Below are 18,608 nucleotides of genomic sequence, written 5' to 3'. Positions count from 1 at the left end.
ACCACAGGGTAGTATCCCTGTTTGCACAGTTATCAGGCCAATGTGGGGTAAGCTGACAATTTTTAGGGCATCTTTTCTCTTTGAAGGTATTTGCAAATTTAAAAGTATTTGGTCATTTCTGAATTATAAGGAATTCTCATAGTGGCCATAACAATAATACCTTGCACTTACATAGCACATTTATTTCCAAAGTGCTTTCACATATGTTATTTCTTTTGTTTTCTTTTCATAAAAGCACAGAGAATTACTATTAAGAGTACTTAATGGAATGGTGCATATGCATCAGAGATCCCCAATCCTATCCCATACAAGGAGTACTTTTATATATCAATATTTTCTTTACCTTCCATCTGTAAAAGGATATGTAGTCCATAGTATTTTTGGCAAAGAAATCAAAACATGTTTTGCATCCTTATATGTGAGTGTTGTTATTTTTTAAATACTACCTTTTCTTTAGGTCTTATTTCTGATTCAGTGTAAAAAATGTAAATGTGTAGTATTATTCTATTGTTACTAAGATCATATTTTTGAAATATAGCTGGATATATTAAAAGTATACTGTAAGTTACCCTACAAAATGATTCAGTGCTATTCCTTAATAATAGTGTTATTTTAAAAGGGCCCTACATCAGGTTTTTCTTATACCAGGAAAATAAGTTCATCAGGCTACATTGTCTACTAAATGAAGATATAATAACATTTTGTAGTCAGTGTGGTTATCAAAAACTATAAGCATTACATTTCTTTTTGCTTGTTTGTGGAGTCACTAGAAACAATTTTATGGAATATCAATAATAAAAAAATGTAGGTGAATATTTACAAAATAGGCTTCAATATTTAAATGTCAGTACTCAGGATTACTATTAAATCTTTTGAAATACCTGAGATCAAGTCCCACTTCTGACAATACTGATATGGGAGCTTAACCTTTAAGTGCTCTAGGTACTTAGAGAAGGTACCAATGTGACTGCTTGAAGGAGTTTTCTAATCCTGGAGTTTAGGGCACCTTTTCTAATCCCTCCCCCACATCTGGAGGTAAGGTGTACAATCCTTAAAGGTTGCTCAGACACCCAGGGATCTGCCAAATCCCACGGCTGCTTCCACCGAGCCCGGCCTGGGCTACCTGTGTGAAGGGTTGTGACTTACAGCTCCCAATGTATCAACCCCTGCTGTTTCATCACTACCCATCGCCATAAGACTCTGAGTCAGGAAAAAATGATAAAATGCTATGGTGATGTCTTTTGGTTTGTGCATAAATTGGATTTAAGAGGGGCAGAGTTGCACGAATTTGTCAAAGTCACTCTTTTAGAATCACCACTGTCCTGTGTCAGGACAGAAGCAAGATGACTGATGATAATTTGAAATATGGTGGATGACCTTGGGGTCTTTGATGTCTAATTAAGCTCTATAAGTTCCATAGCACTTGCTTCACCTGCCTTCATTGGAACAAAGTATTCTCATCCACCCATTAGGATGCATATTGGCTAAGAAAAAAAATTAGTATTATCTATATTCTATTTTTTTCCTATTTTATTAATTTTCAAAATACATTTCGGTTTGATTTGGGTCCATTCTGGAGTGTTTTAGAAATATATTTAACACTTCCGCTATATCTTAATCTTAACAAAAACAAAATAAATATTTTCCAAAACTCTTCCCTCTACTGACTTCCCTTTTTCTATTAAAATCAGTTCAAGGAACTAGGTTCTCCACCTTGGCATTTTAACTCTATATCCACATCCATACCCACTATCCAATCAGTTCCTATATCTTATCTAATTCACTTCCAGTAGTTTTATATCCAATCTATTCCCTTCTCTCTACACTCACAGCTTTCACCCAGGTTCTGGTCCTCATCATTTCTATCCTGAATTATTGCAATATCCTCTGAGTCTCCTTGCCTCCACTCTATCCCATCTCCAATCTTTCTTCCACTAAACTGACAAATTGATCTTTCTCCTACACAAAGCTAGCCGTGTACTATCTGTGTTTGATAAGCTCCGGTGGCTCCAAATGACCTCTGGCACAAGACAAACTCTTCCGTTTAATATTTAAAACCTGATTCTCACCAGTCCTCTCAGATTTATTATCTTTCACTGAACATCACACTCCATCACACATCCTAGGTCTAGTTAGGTGTACTTGCTGTTCTATTTGCCGACTCCATGACTTTTCAGAGCGTACATGATGATTGATCTCCATGTCTTTGTACAATTTCATGCCTCATATTTAGAAAATATTTCCTGCTCCCTTTTCTTCTTGAAATCCCTACTTTCTTTCAAAGCTCAGCCTCTTACGCCAGTCACAGGTCCCTTCCCACTGGAAAAGAACTTTGTTTTAATTCATGTAGATTTTGCATTTATTGGTCTATGTGTGCCATATGCCTCCAGTAAAATGTAAACTCCTCGAGTATAGAAAACATTTCTCTTTTATCTCTATCTCCCCAGTGTTAGGGCTCATAGTACAATAGGTCTTTAATAAATGCATGTCATATCAAATTGAATGTTTTGGCCTCTGCTCAGTGAACTCTGTTCCAGGGGCCCCAGGTGAGTAGTGGGAGAGACTGTTTACCTTGTTTTCAATTTAATAAACAGACAATACTTTTCACCCACACTTAATGTTCTCTCCAGTTCCTAATCTCTTTCTCTGATATCATTAACAACATAGTTCTTTGTTCTTTGTTCCTGCAGGTTATATCAAGGCTATCAAACAAATCCACACTCTCTCAGGTATGTGTGTGTGTATAAAAAGTGCATTTATAAAATTGATGTGACAGAAAAAATAATAGCATATATTTCTATACAGCTATAAAGTTTATATAGGGTATTTTCCTCACAGCAATTCCTCTTGTGAGGGAGGTAGGCTGAGCAAACATCACTATCCCCATTTTACAGATAAGAAAACTAAAGCCTTGGGTGTCCAAGGTTACAGACAGACACAAACCCTTGTCTTTAGGTTTCTGAGTCAGGGTTCTCTGTATTACTCTGCAAGAATCCCCCTTTAATCCATTGAGGACCTGCATAGGAACGTGTATAAAAGACACAGATTCTAATCAGTCAGGTCCTGGTCCTCATCATTTCTATCCTGAATTATTGCAATATCCTCTGAGTCTCCTTGCCTCCACTCTATCCCATCTCCAATCTTTCTTCCACTAAACTGACAAATTGATCTTTCTCCTACACAAAGCTAGCCATGTACTATCTGTGTTTGATAAGCTCCAGTGGCTCCAAATGACCTCTGGCACAAGACAAACTCTTCTGTTTAATATTTAAAACCTGATTCTCACCAGTCCTCTCAGATTTATTATCTTTCACTGAACATTACTCTATATCCACATAGAGTTGCTTAGAGAGTTGCTTAGAGAGGATCCCCACATAGATAGTAAATGGTGAGCCAGACTCAAATTTAGATCTTCTTACTCCTATCATTCTGTCCACTATCCCATGGCATCTAAAGAACACCATCATTTCTCCCGACCCTTTAGACCTTTGCAATCATAATTTCTCAGAAATCATTTTTAGCATTTAGAAAACCAAAAATTGCTTCAGCTGGAGTCTGTACAAAAAAAAGTATTTCGTTGTTGTTGTTTCATTCAAGTATAAACAGTTTTTTCTCAATTTTTACATTTGTAAGAAATGTCTCTGGTGAATTAGCCTCAGAAATACATGAATATTATTTCAAATACACAACAAAAATATCTTCTCTTAATAGTACCAAGCCATGTCACAATCTGAGTATCTTAAACAGAAAAGTTAGTTTAAGGTCTCCTTTGACTAGACTATATTTTGAGTAAAGTTATCAAAATCATAACTCAAATACCAAGAACAACAACCACAAAACAGATAGCCATGACACACAGTCAGTATTCTATAATGGATAGTGCTGAAGTTAGGGTCAAGATGACTTAAATCCTACCTCTGACCCTTATTTGTCGGGTGACCTCAGGCAAGTCAGCTAATTTTTCTAAGCCTCTAATATCTCTCTACAAGCTTTATCTAATTTTTGGCCAACTGAGATCTACCTTGGTAGAGGGAAGTCCAATGATAATGGAATGACAGATTTAAGATCTATCAGTATAACACATCATTTCTGGAAGAAGTAACTGGATTCAGGGTCAAAATGCCATTTGAAGCTGGTTCAATATCATCAAATTGATGACCTCCCTGCTTTCAAAAACATACTAAGTTTCAGAGAAACATTTCCCAGAGATTTCGTTTTTAATTAAAATCTTCCTTTTTACTAAGAAGATGACCTTAGTCTATAAATTCTCATATATCAACATAGGCATTCCAATGAAATGGCCCAACCCAAGTGCAAACTGACATTTCCTTTGCTCTGAAATGGTTACAGAGGATTTTTCTCACAATAGTCCTAAAAGAGAGGCAGATACATATGTATGTGTATGTATATCTCACAATAGTCCTAAAAGAGAGGCAGATATATATGTATATGTGTGTATGAGCATCTAATGATAGTTGGGATTTTTAATTCATTCCTATTAAACAATGATATATGATATGACAACTGACAGAGAAGTAGTCACCGATCTGAATAGTTTGGTTTGGTTTGGTTTCCCTATGTAGAAATCTTGGTGTCAGGTTCCAATGTTGCTTTTTTGTTAGAAGAAATAGAATATGGATTAGACTTCTAATTTCACTGATACAAGGACCTGTTTAATGAGGAAATTCCTTTCACCAGTCCAGATCAACGTCTTTACTGAAATTTATCATCTTGAGAACTGTCTGGCGCATGAAAAAATTAAATAAGTCACCAGGACTTCTTAATTTTTTTTACTTGTGACATCTTTTTGCCCAAGAAATTTTTATGGATATATGGGTATATAAAATATTTATACAAATCAAACATTTAGTGATGTCATAAATTCATGGTCCCCACCTTCAGTTACAAGAGCCCCCATATGGGATCATGAACCACAGTTTAAGAAGCTAGGAATTAGAGCTGTGTCAGAGACTTGAAGAGAGGTCTTCTTAACTTATAGACCCAGCTCTCTATTATGCTATGCAGCTTCTGGTTTATTACTGTTCAGTGGCTAAAAACACCCAAGTAAAAGGGTAAAATGTCATTAAAAGACTATCACTTTAATACCCTCAAAAATACATATTATATAAATAAATTAGGTTTTAATTCTTTCTTGCAGATTGTTCAAGGAGGAATAGGATGAAAATAGCATTGAATATGGAGTCAGAGATTGTGGGTTCAAATAATGGCTCAGTCATAATAGTTGTATAACCTTGAGTCAATCATTTCATTTAGGAGCAGTTAGATAATGTAATGGACAGGACACAAGCCTTGGAGTCAGAAGGATCAATCCTTTAATTTCTTTGGACCTCAGTTGCCTCGTTTGTAAAATGAGGAAGAGAGGCTAGATACCTAAACTCCCATTCAGCTCTTTATAATCCTTTATGCTTAGGATCTTTTTGAATCTGCAATGAATAGAATGCTAGTCCTATCCCCAAATAGGAAGAACTAGAATTCAAATTCAAATAGGACTTAAGACACTTACAATTTGCTCAAATCCTGAAGAAGTCATTTAACCTCTGTTTACTTTAGTTCCCTCACTGTAAAATGAGGATTATAACAGTATCTATATCTCAGGATTGCTATGAGGACTCTGAAAAATGAATGTTTCTCTCTCCTCATTAAATATCAACCAGTGGGGGAAATCTCTCAAAAATTTATCCAGACCAAGTTTTAATCTGACAGTATAAGAAATTCTACATTTTATATTTTAGTACATTTTAGGTCATTGTGTTTACTCAGACAATTCTGGGGAAGTATGGGTTTTCCCTTTTGTCTGACAAGTAACATGGAAATTGCTTAAGTCTCTTTAACCTAGACTTGGGTAATCCAAGTTATGTACCCCAAAGTCCTCATTGTAATATATCCCAGCCTTTAGTTATAATATTCATTTTCTTATTTGTTGTTCAATCAGAGTTGATTGCTACCTTCAGGAACACCCACTTGTCTAAGGGCATATTAATTGTGAACCCACCACCATGAGGACTTTAAGAGGAACAGCCAAATGAGCAAATTTGGCTTTTATGAGGAAATTATGTCTCTCAAATTTTTATTCATCATAGGATTAAATGAGATAATATTTGTGAAGCATTTAACACAGTACCTAGAACATAATCTATGCTACATAAATGTTTATTCTCTACCTTCTCTTCTTCCCCTTCACTTCTCTCCTTCTCTTCTTCTCCTACATCTTTCTAACCTCTTGGGGAAGCAAGAAGAATCAGAGGGTGTTAGCCTGAAGAGCAGTATCAATAAGGTCACACAAATAAGTTGAATTAACAACTCCCATGTAAAGTTTATAAAGTGACTTCCTCACAATAATCCTAACTCCAAGGTGGCACGTGTATTAAGATACATTTAACATTGGAGAAGACTAAGATTTAGAGCATTAAAGTCATTTTCTCATGTGTCTGGTCTTGGGCCAAGGTCAAAGGCAATTGAGTTGTACCAGTACTAGATAAAGCTGCCCCATATATTTTTGCCACTATCTCATCATGTCTGCTTCAGAAATCCCTTCTGTACCCGAGCCCCATGTGTTAACTATTCATAATTTTATGTAATAATAAATGCTCTTGAGAGCTGGTGCTCCCATTTCTTCCTTTCCCACACTGTGGTGTCCATCGTGCTCAGATCCTGTTTCGAATGTTTCTGGAATAATGGTATATTCTACTGTACCTTCCCTTGGCTTCACTTCAGTCTCCCAGATAGATATAAGCTTAATAACTTAATTCATTTACTAATGGACCCCCTTTGCCAGTCAAGTAAAGCTAGAACGGACTGGAAGCCGATGGACTCCTTCCCAAAATCATATTTTTAAATGCATAAAATAAATTGCAAAGGAAATCAATTATACTGAAATTAGTTACCAAACTATTTTTAAACACACTCCTAGAGCTCTGTTCAGAACAACATATTAGTCATTTAAAATTGATGATACTTCAAGAATTTTGCCAAGGTATTACATGAAACTAAGTAATCAGGAAAAAAGAGATGAATCTGACAAAAAAAATCTTCCCAAGGAAACTTCAAAGAATTAGGGTAAAACTAAAAGGGAAAAAATCTCTTGGCAGCAAGAATGCAGAGAGAGGAAACTGAATGAAGATCAGATTGTTATTTGTGTGGACATCCTCCAGGGACTGAACTCCCAGATAAATAACAGTGGGCTCCCAAATGATATTAATTTTAATGAGAAATAAACCTCTAAGGGAATTGACTTTGTTCTACTGGGAAATTAGCATGAACAATGTACCTCTGCAGAATGCTTTGCATTCTTGTTTAATCTGTACTATTCGCTAATTTAGACGGAACCCAAAGGAAATGGCAGCATTAACAGGAGACTACCATCGATAGTGGAAGACGAGGAAGAAGATGAAGAAGGAGAAGAAGAGGAAACCGCTTCTCTCTCCCCCATAAACACCAGAGGAGTCCCCTCCTCGAGCAACAAGAAGTTTGGAAGCAATAAAAGCTATCTGGGCATAAGCTTAAAGCAATTAGCCTCAGGAACCATGCCCTTCCACTCACCTATAAGAGTCTGTGGCTCAAACCCTCCAAGATCCAAGCAAGAAACTGACCTCCATTTACACAGCAAAAGAAAGGAGAAAAACCTGAAGCTGCACCTTTCAACCCTCAATACCACAGGACCCCCTGATCTCAGTCCAAGGTAATTGTTAACTCATGTCTTCCTTTTCATCTTGTGACCATCTGACTCTGTGATTCACGTAGTTGTCAAGATGATAAATAATTCAGTCTCTAATTTATTTCATTACCGTTTTTAAATCAATTTTAGAAGCACAACATATTCCTAATGGAAAGGACTTTAGGGCATTGCACTTGGAGTTAAGGGACCTTGGTGGAATCTTAGCTTTGCTACTAACTAGGCCTGTGATCTTGGAGAAGTTACTTCTCTCCGGCTCTCACTGTAAAATGAGAACTAGACTAGTAACTGGACTAGGGAGTCTAGAACTAGAGCTAGAGGCAGATAAGAACATCCCTAAAGTTCATATTGCTTTCAGGTCCAGGACTATAAAGATCAACTTTTCCAAACTCCTCTTTATAGAACCAAAGGTCCCGTCACACTCTCCCAAAGGGGATAAATGTAAGAAATGTCAGTGATGGTTTCATTATTCAGTGAATGTGCCTTGTTAGCAGGTCTAACAAAAAGTTTAATGTGAAGGATTTCTAGTTACTAATGGTTTTCAATGATCTATTCCTATGCATGGATCCAATTTGTCCATGTAAATGAGAGGGATATGTGTGTTTCCTTGATTAAAATCAATACAAAATAAAATATATGAGCAGCATAACATGGCTGTGATCTTAACTAAAAACAAGCCAATAAAATATATAAACACAAAAATAAAAATGAAGTGGGGAAAAAAATAACACTCCAAAAATGGAAGGGTCAGACCACCAGGAAAGCAAGCTTAGCCACACTCAAGGTCACATAACCATGATTTCACAAGCTCAATATGAGTCAACAAAGTGATATGGTAGCCAAGAAAATTAAGGCAGTCTTAGGCTGAATGAAGAATGGTGAAGCCTTCAGTGATAAGAAGGAGATAGCCCAACTTTTCTTTGCCTTGATCAGCCAACACCTGGAAGCAGCTAGCTCCTGGTGTAATGGATAAAATGCTAGACTTAGAATAAGGGAGACCAAACTATTTGACCCTGGGTAACTCAACAACTCTCAGAATTAATTTGCTCATTTATAAAATGGAGATAATAATAGTACCAATAGGGTTGCTAAGATTTTACATATATATATATATATATATATATATATATATATATATATATATACACACACACACACACATACATACATATCATTTTGCAAATTAAAATTCTATGAAAATGTTAGTTATTATTTGTTTGTTCAGTTCTTGGTGCCATCTTTTAATTCATTATCTGGAACGTGTCCTAAGGAGGACAAACAGGGTGATGAATGGCCTCAAGTTCATGTCATGTGAGCATTGAATAAAGGACCTGGAATGTTTAACCAAGTTAAGAGAAGATCCAGCAGGGAGGCACTAGTTGTCTTCAAGTATTTAAAGAGTTTTTCATGTGAAAAGAGGTATCCACTTGTTTGGTTTGGTCCTGGAGGGCAAAGGTAGAAGCTCCAAAGAGAGCGTTTCAGCTTGATGTCAGCAAAAAGCTTTTCAACTAGGAGAGCCATCGCAAGGTGGAATAAACTGCAGTCAGAGGTGGTAGGTTCCCCGTCAATGAAAAGCATCAAGCAAAAACTGGATGAGCACTGATAGAGTAGCACATAGAAGTGGTTTTTAAACTTTTTCCACTCAAGATCCTTTTTTACCCAAGTAAAAAACTTATACCCAGGTATAAGGGTATATCAAATAGTACGTAGCAAACATTTACTGATAATAAATCAGAATTTCATGAAGCCCACATTTTGTTATGTGATCCCATGTGGGGTCACAACCACAGATTAAAAGCTTTGATTTAATAAGGTTTATTTTTTCCTTCCATCTAGGAGTCAGTGATTCTATGATCCTAAGGGCACTGGTAACTATCACACATCACAGTGGCATTTGATTTATAATAATCCATATTTTGTAAGACTATTAAACAGGAATTAGATGCCCCGCCTCAAAAAGGTGTGTTTAATGTCTCAACTCAGGAGCCTGGAATAGAGTTTGTGCTTCAACCTTGCAAATAGGTATGGACTTGTCAGCAAAGCTCCAGACTCTGATGATCTTAAGGCTTAACCTAAGGCCTGCTATGGAAAGGACTGCAATCTGTCAGTCAATTAACATTATGTGCCACAAACAGTGCTAGATGCTGAAAATACAAACTGAAACTGTAGTGGGGCCCACTCTCAAGGAATATATGCTATATCAGGGGAAACTTTTTTATATAAATATACTACAAATGCACACGTGTGTATATATGTACACAACACAATGTACACGTGTGTTTGTATTTGTACACACACATGCATGTGTGTGTGTTTCCTGGTACAAGTTCAGTGGATCATAGACTTAGACCTGGAAGAATTATTAGAAGCTGCTGAATCCAATTTATTCATTTTACAGATAGGAAACCTGAAGCAGGTAACTTACTTATTGTTACATTAACTATTGAATATATGAAGTAGGATTTGTGAGGTCTTCCTGACTTCAAATGCAACTCCTTAAATTGCTATACACACATATATGTATGTATATGTGTGTGTGGTATAGAGAGACAGACAGAAAGATAGAGAAAGAAAGAGGGAGGGAGAGAGGGAGACAGAGAGGTAGAGAAAGAGAGAAACAGAGACAGACAGAGAGGGAGAGAGAAAAGAAAAATATAGAGAGAGGAAGACAGGGAGGGAGAGAGAAGAGAGAGACAGAGAAGAGGAAGGAGAGAGAGAGAAAGAGGAGGAAGGAGAGAGGGAGAGAAAAGAGAGAGACAGAGACAGACAGACAGACATGCATAGTACATTCAAAGTGGTCACCACTGTCAAAGACAAAGAGATCCCCTTTGACAAGGCTTTGAGCTTTCCCTGGCTGAAAGAGGAAAGCATTTCCAGACCCCCCTACTTGGGAAACTTGTTTACAAGACTGATAAAGATCATTTCAGAGTCAGGAAGAACTGTGAAAAATGTGTTTCAACCTCATGACAGAGGAATTAGATAATACTCTAGCAAGAAGCAAGTGAAAATAAAGTCTGGGCAATAGAGGGTAAGCAATTGATGGGATGGAAACAAGTCATACTTAACTGTTCTTAGGAAGGAACAAATGCTACTCTGCCTCAGTCCCAATAAGTCAATAGCCATTGATTGAGCACTTATTGCCTGTGTGGCCTTGTGATGCGTGTCCCGGTGGGGGCAGAGGATAAGATTTAGTGGAGTACTGAGCCTTAACAACAAATGGACTGATTTGAGCCCCACTTGTTCTATTCAAATAACTCCACATTGCCCCTAAGATGACTTGAATTCTTTCATCCATCTGTAAATGCCAAAATGAAAAGTTGAAACTATGATGCTAAGAATGATTCTTAAAAAACAATGTTCTCTGGGAGGGTATACTTGGCAAGTTAAACTAATTGCTAGCTGTCAAAATAAAACAAAATAAAGCAAAATCACAGAACACTAATGAAATGATATCATTAGAGATATCAGAAGAGACTTGGTGCTGATTAACAGAGGTAAGATGCATACTATAAGTACTGACCAATTCAGTCTTAAAGGAACTCATTGTACAAGAAATTTATTTGGGAAGGTTTCATAGGCAAGGTGAGACTAAAGCTGGACTTTCAAGAATGGATAATAATAATAATAGTTACCATCTATATAGTGTTTTAACATTTGCAAAGTTTTTGACATGAAATATATCTCATTTGGTTCTCACAGCAACCATAAGAGGTAGTTATGTTCTTATTATTATTATTTTGCAAATAAGGAAACTGAAAGTCAAAGAAATTAAGTGACTTATCTAGGGTCATACATCTAATAAAAGTCTGAAACTTGGGTCTTCCTGACTTAAGATCCAGTGGATTCTAATCAAAAGGCCACCTGGTCTCCTTAAAAGGCAGAAAAGAGTGGGGAGGATATCATTCCTGAGAGAACCCCCCATCTGTGACTCTTTCTGTTCCTACTACCATAAAGCTATAAAAAGAGAGAAGTTATGTAGACCTGGACAACATTGCATTTGTGTGTACATCTTTATAAAAGTATTGTATATGATGTACTTAATTTTATTCTTGATATTTTCTTAAAATTTTATTTCTTTTACACCTGCATTTCCCTCAAAAAAAGATCTCATCACCTTTTCTAATGGTACCATTACTTGTAAAAGAAGAAAGGATAAAGTAACTCAGCAAAAGCACCCACCACTGCAACTATAACTGTGTAGCTTTCCATATCCACAGATCCCCAGAACATTAATCATTTGAAACCATTATTGACCATTATATTTGGTCTTTTTTTCTTCTTTTAAATTAGTGCAGTCATGGTTTATGTTGTTCTCGTACCTCTCCCTTATTTTATTCTTTGTCAATTCATACACATTTCCCCTTATTTCTATAGTACTCATGTTCATTAATGTTGGGTGGGTTTATGTGTGTATTTGGGGGAGGAGGCAATTAGACCTGGGCTTTCATTGTAATACCCAATGAGATAACTGTTCATACAGTGTAGATTTGGAAGTGCTTTAAATCTTATAACCTTAATAAGTTGTCTAGAGCACTGAGACATGAAATGATTCCGCCAGTATATATCAGGGGTTGGACTTGAATCCATCTCTTGCAGATTCTCCAACCATTAAAATACATCGCCTCTCATTGCTTCTCACAATGTAATCGTATTTCATTACAGTCATATATTATAACACATTTAATCTCCCAACAATGAGCATCTACATTGGGCAAGGAGCGAGGTTTTACACCAAAACCTATTAAACTCAGTTCATTATATCTCACTAGCTATTTTTAATCAAAAAACTAGTCAACAATCTGTCATGCTTGGTGCAGCCACTGAGCTAATGATCAGGAACTGAGCAGGGCTGTGGTTGTCTCCGCTCTTCTTCAGATGAACTCTGAGCTCCTAGAAGCTGGGAGCACTTGTCTAAGAGAAGCCCTTATTAACAATCCCGGTTCAACTGACTGAGGAAGATGAAATTAATAGGAAGGAATAGAGGTAACTCAGTTTGGCACAGCTACTCAGCTGTCAGAAGCACGGGAGACATTGATTCCATCCTGATACACAGTCATTTGTGAAGACCTTGCCCTTGACCTTAAAAAGTTCCAGAAGCCAGAAAGGGGCTATTGGGCGGATTTGGGGAATGCTATGATTGGGGAACTAAACATTTTCCTTCCAGGTAAAACAGACTTGGAGAAAAAGTCCAATTCTCAGGTGAGTGTAATCTTGCAATCTGATATTCTAAAATTGAATTCTAAAATCTTAGACCTATTGTTTAAAAATACATATAAAAGGCAATGTGGTATAATAGATGGAGTGTTGAGCATGGATCCAGAAAGACATAGATTCAAGGCATTAACTACATTTGTGCCTATGGGTAAGCCCCTTAATCCTCTCTGAGCCGAATACAGCTCTCTCTGACTAGAAGCTATAGGGGAGCTATAATAAACATGGGTGGAATAAGTTCTTACCCTGGAAGTGAACAAACTGTAAAATCATATGCCCTTGTTGTATTTGTTAACTTTGGGGAGTTTGTAGAGATAATTATCCTGTGATTTCTTTAATGTAAAGAACTCCCAGATTGGAAATTTCCTCACCAATAAAAATTGGCAACTTGGTTTAGATTAATAACAATTAATATTAATAATAATTTTTAAAAACTATACAATTCCCTTTGGACACTGAAACTCAAAGACCAGACTCTGGCTACCCAGTTAGCATGAAAATACACTGTATTTGGAATCAGAAGACCTGAGTTGAAAATACTTGCTACTTGTAAAACCTTGAGCAATTACTCAATTGTCCCTCAGTTTCTTCATCTGTAAAATAGACAGTTGGAAATAGATGCCTTCCAAGATGCCTTCAGTTTTCTTTGACCTCTCTCAGCATCCATCTCCTCATCTAGAAATGAGAGGTCTAAGTTCCCTTCTATTCTGAATCTAGGATCCTTTCATTGCTATAGATCAGAGGCCAGGATTTCCTGTCTCCATGTCCACTTACTAAACTGGACTTCCTTTCTTTTTTCAAATGGTAGAAGTAACATATTGATTTACTATCAAAAATACTCTCAATTGTGTCTTTTACAAACATTGAGTATTTTGATAGAAAGGCCAGCTTGTTTATACACCTGTTCAAATGTATTCCCTTGTCTTTTTAAACAGGATTGTGGATGGAACAGAAGATGGAATTACCAATGAGGAAAGCCAGACTTTTGACTTTGGTCCGGAACAAACAAGGCAGGATCCTCGAGCAACTCCTCCCACGGCAGGTTAGTCATCTGCCTAGTTCTTTTTTCAAGAAGTGATCAGTCTTTAAAACCTAAGGTTGGAGGATTCTCGTCACTTCTTCCTGTTCTTAGGTGATTCTCAGAGAGATAAAAACTGGTCAAGATTGTGAACTGACCAGTTTTTTGGTCTACTTTTGCCTTTTCCACGCTCACGCCGCCATTGCCACTATTCTCAGCTACATTTTAGCAGCTAATGCTGTGGTTTTTATAAGGGATGGAAGCCTATCATTTATCAAGCGCTAACCCTGTTTCCCTGTTTTAAAGACAAATCTAATCTGTAAAAACAATGTTACTTGGAGGAAATAGCATGCTTGCCATTCAGTGTAGGAGCACAGGTTTCCTTGGCAGTTTATGTGGTGATGTCTCATTTAATTGGACTTTTCAGGAGCTAAACTATATCAAAAAGGACTTGAGAGAGCTTGACCATGACAACCCTTGTACTTTTGCTTGTAGAATGAAATCTGTCAACAGATAGCTAGCAGGTGATGGCTTTAATCAGGGCTGAAAAGAATAGATTATATGCATCTGGTGATGTAAGAAGAATGATTAAATGCTGAAGTAGCATTTAATTCAGAATAGATTATTGTAGAACCTGATCCTCCATTCCTATTCTTTTTTTCCAAATGTGAGAGCCTCCCCAGTTACCCCAATCTCATTTTGCCTCTTTCTGTAAAATGCAATAGTCATGATTAGAATTATTTTATAGAAAACATTAACCCAAAATTAGCTTTCTAATGATCTCAAATGTGGATAGGTCTGTATGATGTTAGCAAGAAAGCATTCTATACAAAAATTTCCCTTGATAGATAACTGAGTGGTCCCTGCAAGAAGTAAGTTAACTGAATCTATTTAGTATCAACTACAACAATAATCCTGAAAACCAAATTCACTGTATTTGATCTGGTTTCATGGGAAATGATCTAGAGTTCAAGTGAATTGAATTCACTAAGCTTTTATTAAGTGTCAGCTATGTGCTGAGCATTGCACTAGGCACTGGAGACACACACAAAGACAGGAGAAATTACCAGGCTACATCTCCACAAGGATTGCTTTCCAGGATGATGGATGAGAGCAATGGACTGGGAGCAGCAAAGTCTGTGACTTTAGGGTTCTGAGCTGTCTCCATCAAGGTCTGAGGGGAGATGTTGGTCAAGTTGGTGTTGGTATTATGATTTACCTGACACACGATGCCTTCTCTCACATCCAAGGTGCCTTATTACTTCAGATAGACTACCTTACTCAACCCATTTGGCCTCTGGTTAACAGCTGATGTAGCCAACTGGCTCTTCCTCCATATGATTTGTTTTCCTAAATGATGATGTGAGGATTGGTATTGGAAGTAGATCTGATGGTCCGGAAGGACTGCTGTTCCCAAGGCTTGTGTTTAGAATTCTGAGTTTTCAGAATTAGAAAGAAAATACTTTCATGAAAAGTGTGGTTAGAAAAAAGGAATAGAAAGTTCCTGAGATATTTCCTCTCCAAGATACATTACAATCTTTTCCCTAAGAATGCTCAACGGAAAGAGTGATATCGAGAAAATGGAAGAAAATGTATTTATCTACCACCAGTAAGACTGGTGCTCCTATGGCTATTGGCCATCAGGGCATCTATTTACTGGAGTTAATATCATAACTGCAGTACGAAGCAGTGCCAGAGAACCAATGTCAAAGGCAAAAAGATCTGCCTCAGGTACTTTCTATATGATCTCAAGCAAGTCACTTCTCTTACCTCCCTCTTTATTTCTTTCTTTCTCCCCCCCCCAACTTTCTAAGACTATAAATTGCATAATAGTTGATAATCTCCTTTAGTAGAAGGTATTCTTTCCAATATGAAATCATGGTTCTGAATCAACTGCCCCCCCCTTCAAAAAAAAAAAAAAGATATTTCAGTGAACTTATGTCAAATGTCAGTTGGTCAATAAATGAAAGTACTTGTTTTTTATGCATAGCAACTGCCAGCAATGTTAGACACCATATAGAGTACATTCGTGATATGATAGAGAAAAAAAAAAAAACAGTAACTCTGGAGCCATGCACCTGGGTTCAAAATCTGTGTCTGACACTTAAAACTAGTGAAATCTGGAACAAAATCACTTTGCCTGAGGCTCAGTTTCTTCATCTGAAAAATGAAAGATTAAACGACTGCTGGGGTATCTTTCCATTCTAAGTCTGCAGCCCATGATTATGACATTAAAATCAGTCAGTGTCTAACAATCAAAGTTGTTGATGAACTCTCCCTTCTCCCCAACACACACACACACACACACACACACACACACACACACACACACACACCCCGACCACTGACATCAGGACAGAATGTAAGGAATAACCCAGGTTTCCTTCCCCATGTTAAATCACCTAAATCTGGGAATGTGACCCTCTTTCTAATGGATGCATTTGTCATGTGTGTGTCACTTCCAGACCCTGAGCTTGGAGCAGCAGTTCTATTTATCAAGGCAGAAGAAACCAGACAACAAATCAGTAAGCTGAATAGTGAGGTAAGGAGAATCATTTTGCCTGGGATTAACAGAGGGGGTTATGGGCAATACCCAAAGTGTTTTCATTTATTTAACTGGTGCTGTATGGATGGGTGGATGGTAACGTGTGTGGGTGGGTGTTTTAATGTGTTTTCTGGCTCGTCTGAATTTTAAGATGTCTAAGATAAATATAGGCATAATAAATAAAATAAGGCATATTGGAGAGCATCAGACATGGAGTCAAGAAGACCTGAGTTCAAAAATCTATCCACACTTACTAGCTATGTATTAATTCTATTGCCTCAGTTTCCTCATCTGTAAAATGAGCTGAAGAAGGAAATGACAAACCACTCCAGTATTTCTGGCAAAAAAAACAAAAACAAATACAAATACAAAAACAAAAAACAAAATAGGATCACAAAATATGGGATACACATGAAGCAATTAAATGACAATAAAACAAGGCAAAATTCATCATTCTGTGAGATGATACTGCATAGTGCTAGAAATACTAGACTAGACTGACCATTATAATACCCCCTGTGATCATGTCTTTGTTACTTCCTCCTTCCTGAGCCTGTTTTGTCATCTGTAAAAATCTGTTTCAGATAATCTCTGTGATCACTTTTCTATTCTAAATTCTTTTAATCCTTGTTAATTCCCTTGTTTCTAATAGATGGTACTAATTAGCAATAAAGAAGATAATGAGTTTAAAGGAAAAGTAAACAATCCATGAGATTCATGAAATGTGGAAGCTAAAACAACTTTTGATTGTCTGTGATGACATGAGAAAAAGTGACAGAGATCACTTCAATAAAAGATGCAGCTCAAAAAAAGCACCTAGTACATTCAACCTTGCAAAACCTCCTGTTCCAATTTTTTTTCCTTCCCTTCCTTCTCCACACCCCTCCCCTAGACAGACAAATAACTCAATATATGTCAAACATGTGTAGTTCTTCTATCTATATTTCCACATTTATCATGCTGCTCAAGAAAAATCGGATCAAAAAGGAAAAAAATGAGAAGAAATGAAATGCGAGAAAACACCAATAAAAAGCGAAAATATTATGTCGTAATTCATATTCAGTCCCTACAGTCTTCTCTGGTTACAGATGGCTCTCCCTATCACAAGACCATTAGAACCACAGATCAAAACCCTTCCCTCTAAGCCTTCTTATCTTAAGTGATCCTTCTTTATCCTTTTTAAAATCTTTTAAAGAGGTTATACTCAATGCTCTGGAGACTTTTTTACTTAGTTCTTTTCATACCTTGTGCTTGCAAGGGCTACCCTCTATTTATCTACTGCTTATGCCTTCCTCAGACTCCATGGATGGCCCACCTTCTTTTCTAGTTCACGAATCCTTGATGTTGTTTTATACAACACTATTCACGTGCTCACCTTTCCTGGTATTTTCTTTGAGTTTGACTGCATCCAATCATGTGTTTTTTCCATGGCCTCTGAGTATCCTATAACTTTGACACTTCTGAGTTCATGATATATCATCATCCTTTGCCATATACTAGCAGTGGAATCATAGTAGTCTTATGAAAATCAACTTCTGTAGCAATGAGAATCTTGAGATCATTAAAACTGGTTCCAAATTTCCCTTCTGCAATCAGTCTAGTACAAGACTATTTAAACTTTTTTCCCTTTCTGCCTAAGAAATTTTTATGTGGCTCTGGTGTGTGTGTGTGTGTGTGTGTGTGTGTGTGTGTGTAATTATATGTATAATTATATTCTATATAATATTATATATATATTAAACATTTACTGATAATAATCATAATTTTTCACCACCATGTTCACTGATGAGACTCCAAATGGGGTTGTGACCCACATTTTAAGCAGATTTAGTCTACTATAATCTCCTGCTCCTCCTAGTCAATTCTGAATTCTGTTCATTTGATAAGCATTGGGGGGAAGGGAGAATGGAAGGGATTATATATAGATAGATAAGCAGATAAGTAAATAGATAGGCAGATACATATATACATATATATATTCACACGTGCATATGTAATGCATTGAAATAGAGACAGATGACAAAGAGAAAAAAAGTTGATGCATACATACATATAGACTGAATTACCTACATGTCAAAAACCAAGTGAATGAAAATATTGATATCCTACTTATTCCTGTTAAGCATTGGAAGGACAACCCA

At 36.8% G+C, this 18,608-nt stretch overlaps 1 protein-coding gene across 1 annotated transcript in view; it reads left to right on the top strand.

The window, feature by feature from the left end:
- Positions 1-18,608, top strand: part of KCNH8 (potassium voltage-gated channel subfamily H member 8) — a 291,316-nt gene that overhangs the window by 247,762 nt on the left and 24,946 nt on the right. Inside the window, exons 12-15 of the mRNA XM_051962339.1 lie at positions 2,691-2,729; positions 7,341-7,699; positions 13,840-13,946; positions 16,388-16,464. Of these exons, the coding sequence (XP_051818299.1) occupies positions 2,691-2,729; positions 7,341-7,699; positions 13,840-13,946; positions 16,388-16,464 (582 nt within the window). The remainder of the gene's footprint in view (positions 1-2,690; positions 2,730-7,340; positions 7,700-13,839; positions 13,947-16,387; positions 16,465-18,608) is intronic.

Source organism: Antechinus flavipes, chromosome 5 (assembly GCF_016432865.1).
Source record: "Antechinus flavipes isolate AdamAnt ecotype Samford, QLD, Australia chromosome 5, AdamAnt_v2, whole genome shotgun sequence".
NCBI classification, from domain to species: Eukaryota; Metazoa; Chordata; class Mammalia; order Dasyuromorphia; family Dasyuridae; genus Antechinus; species Antechinus flavipes.
The sequence above is the reverse complement of the archived record's forward strand: the minus strand, read 5'-3'. Positions and strand labels throughout refer to the sequence as shown.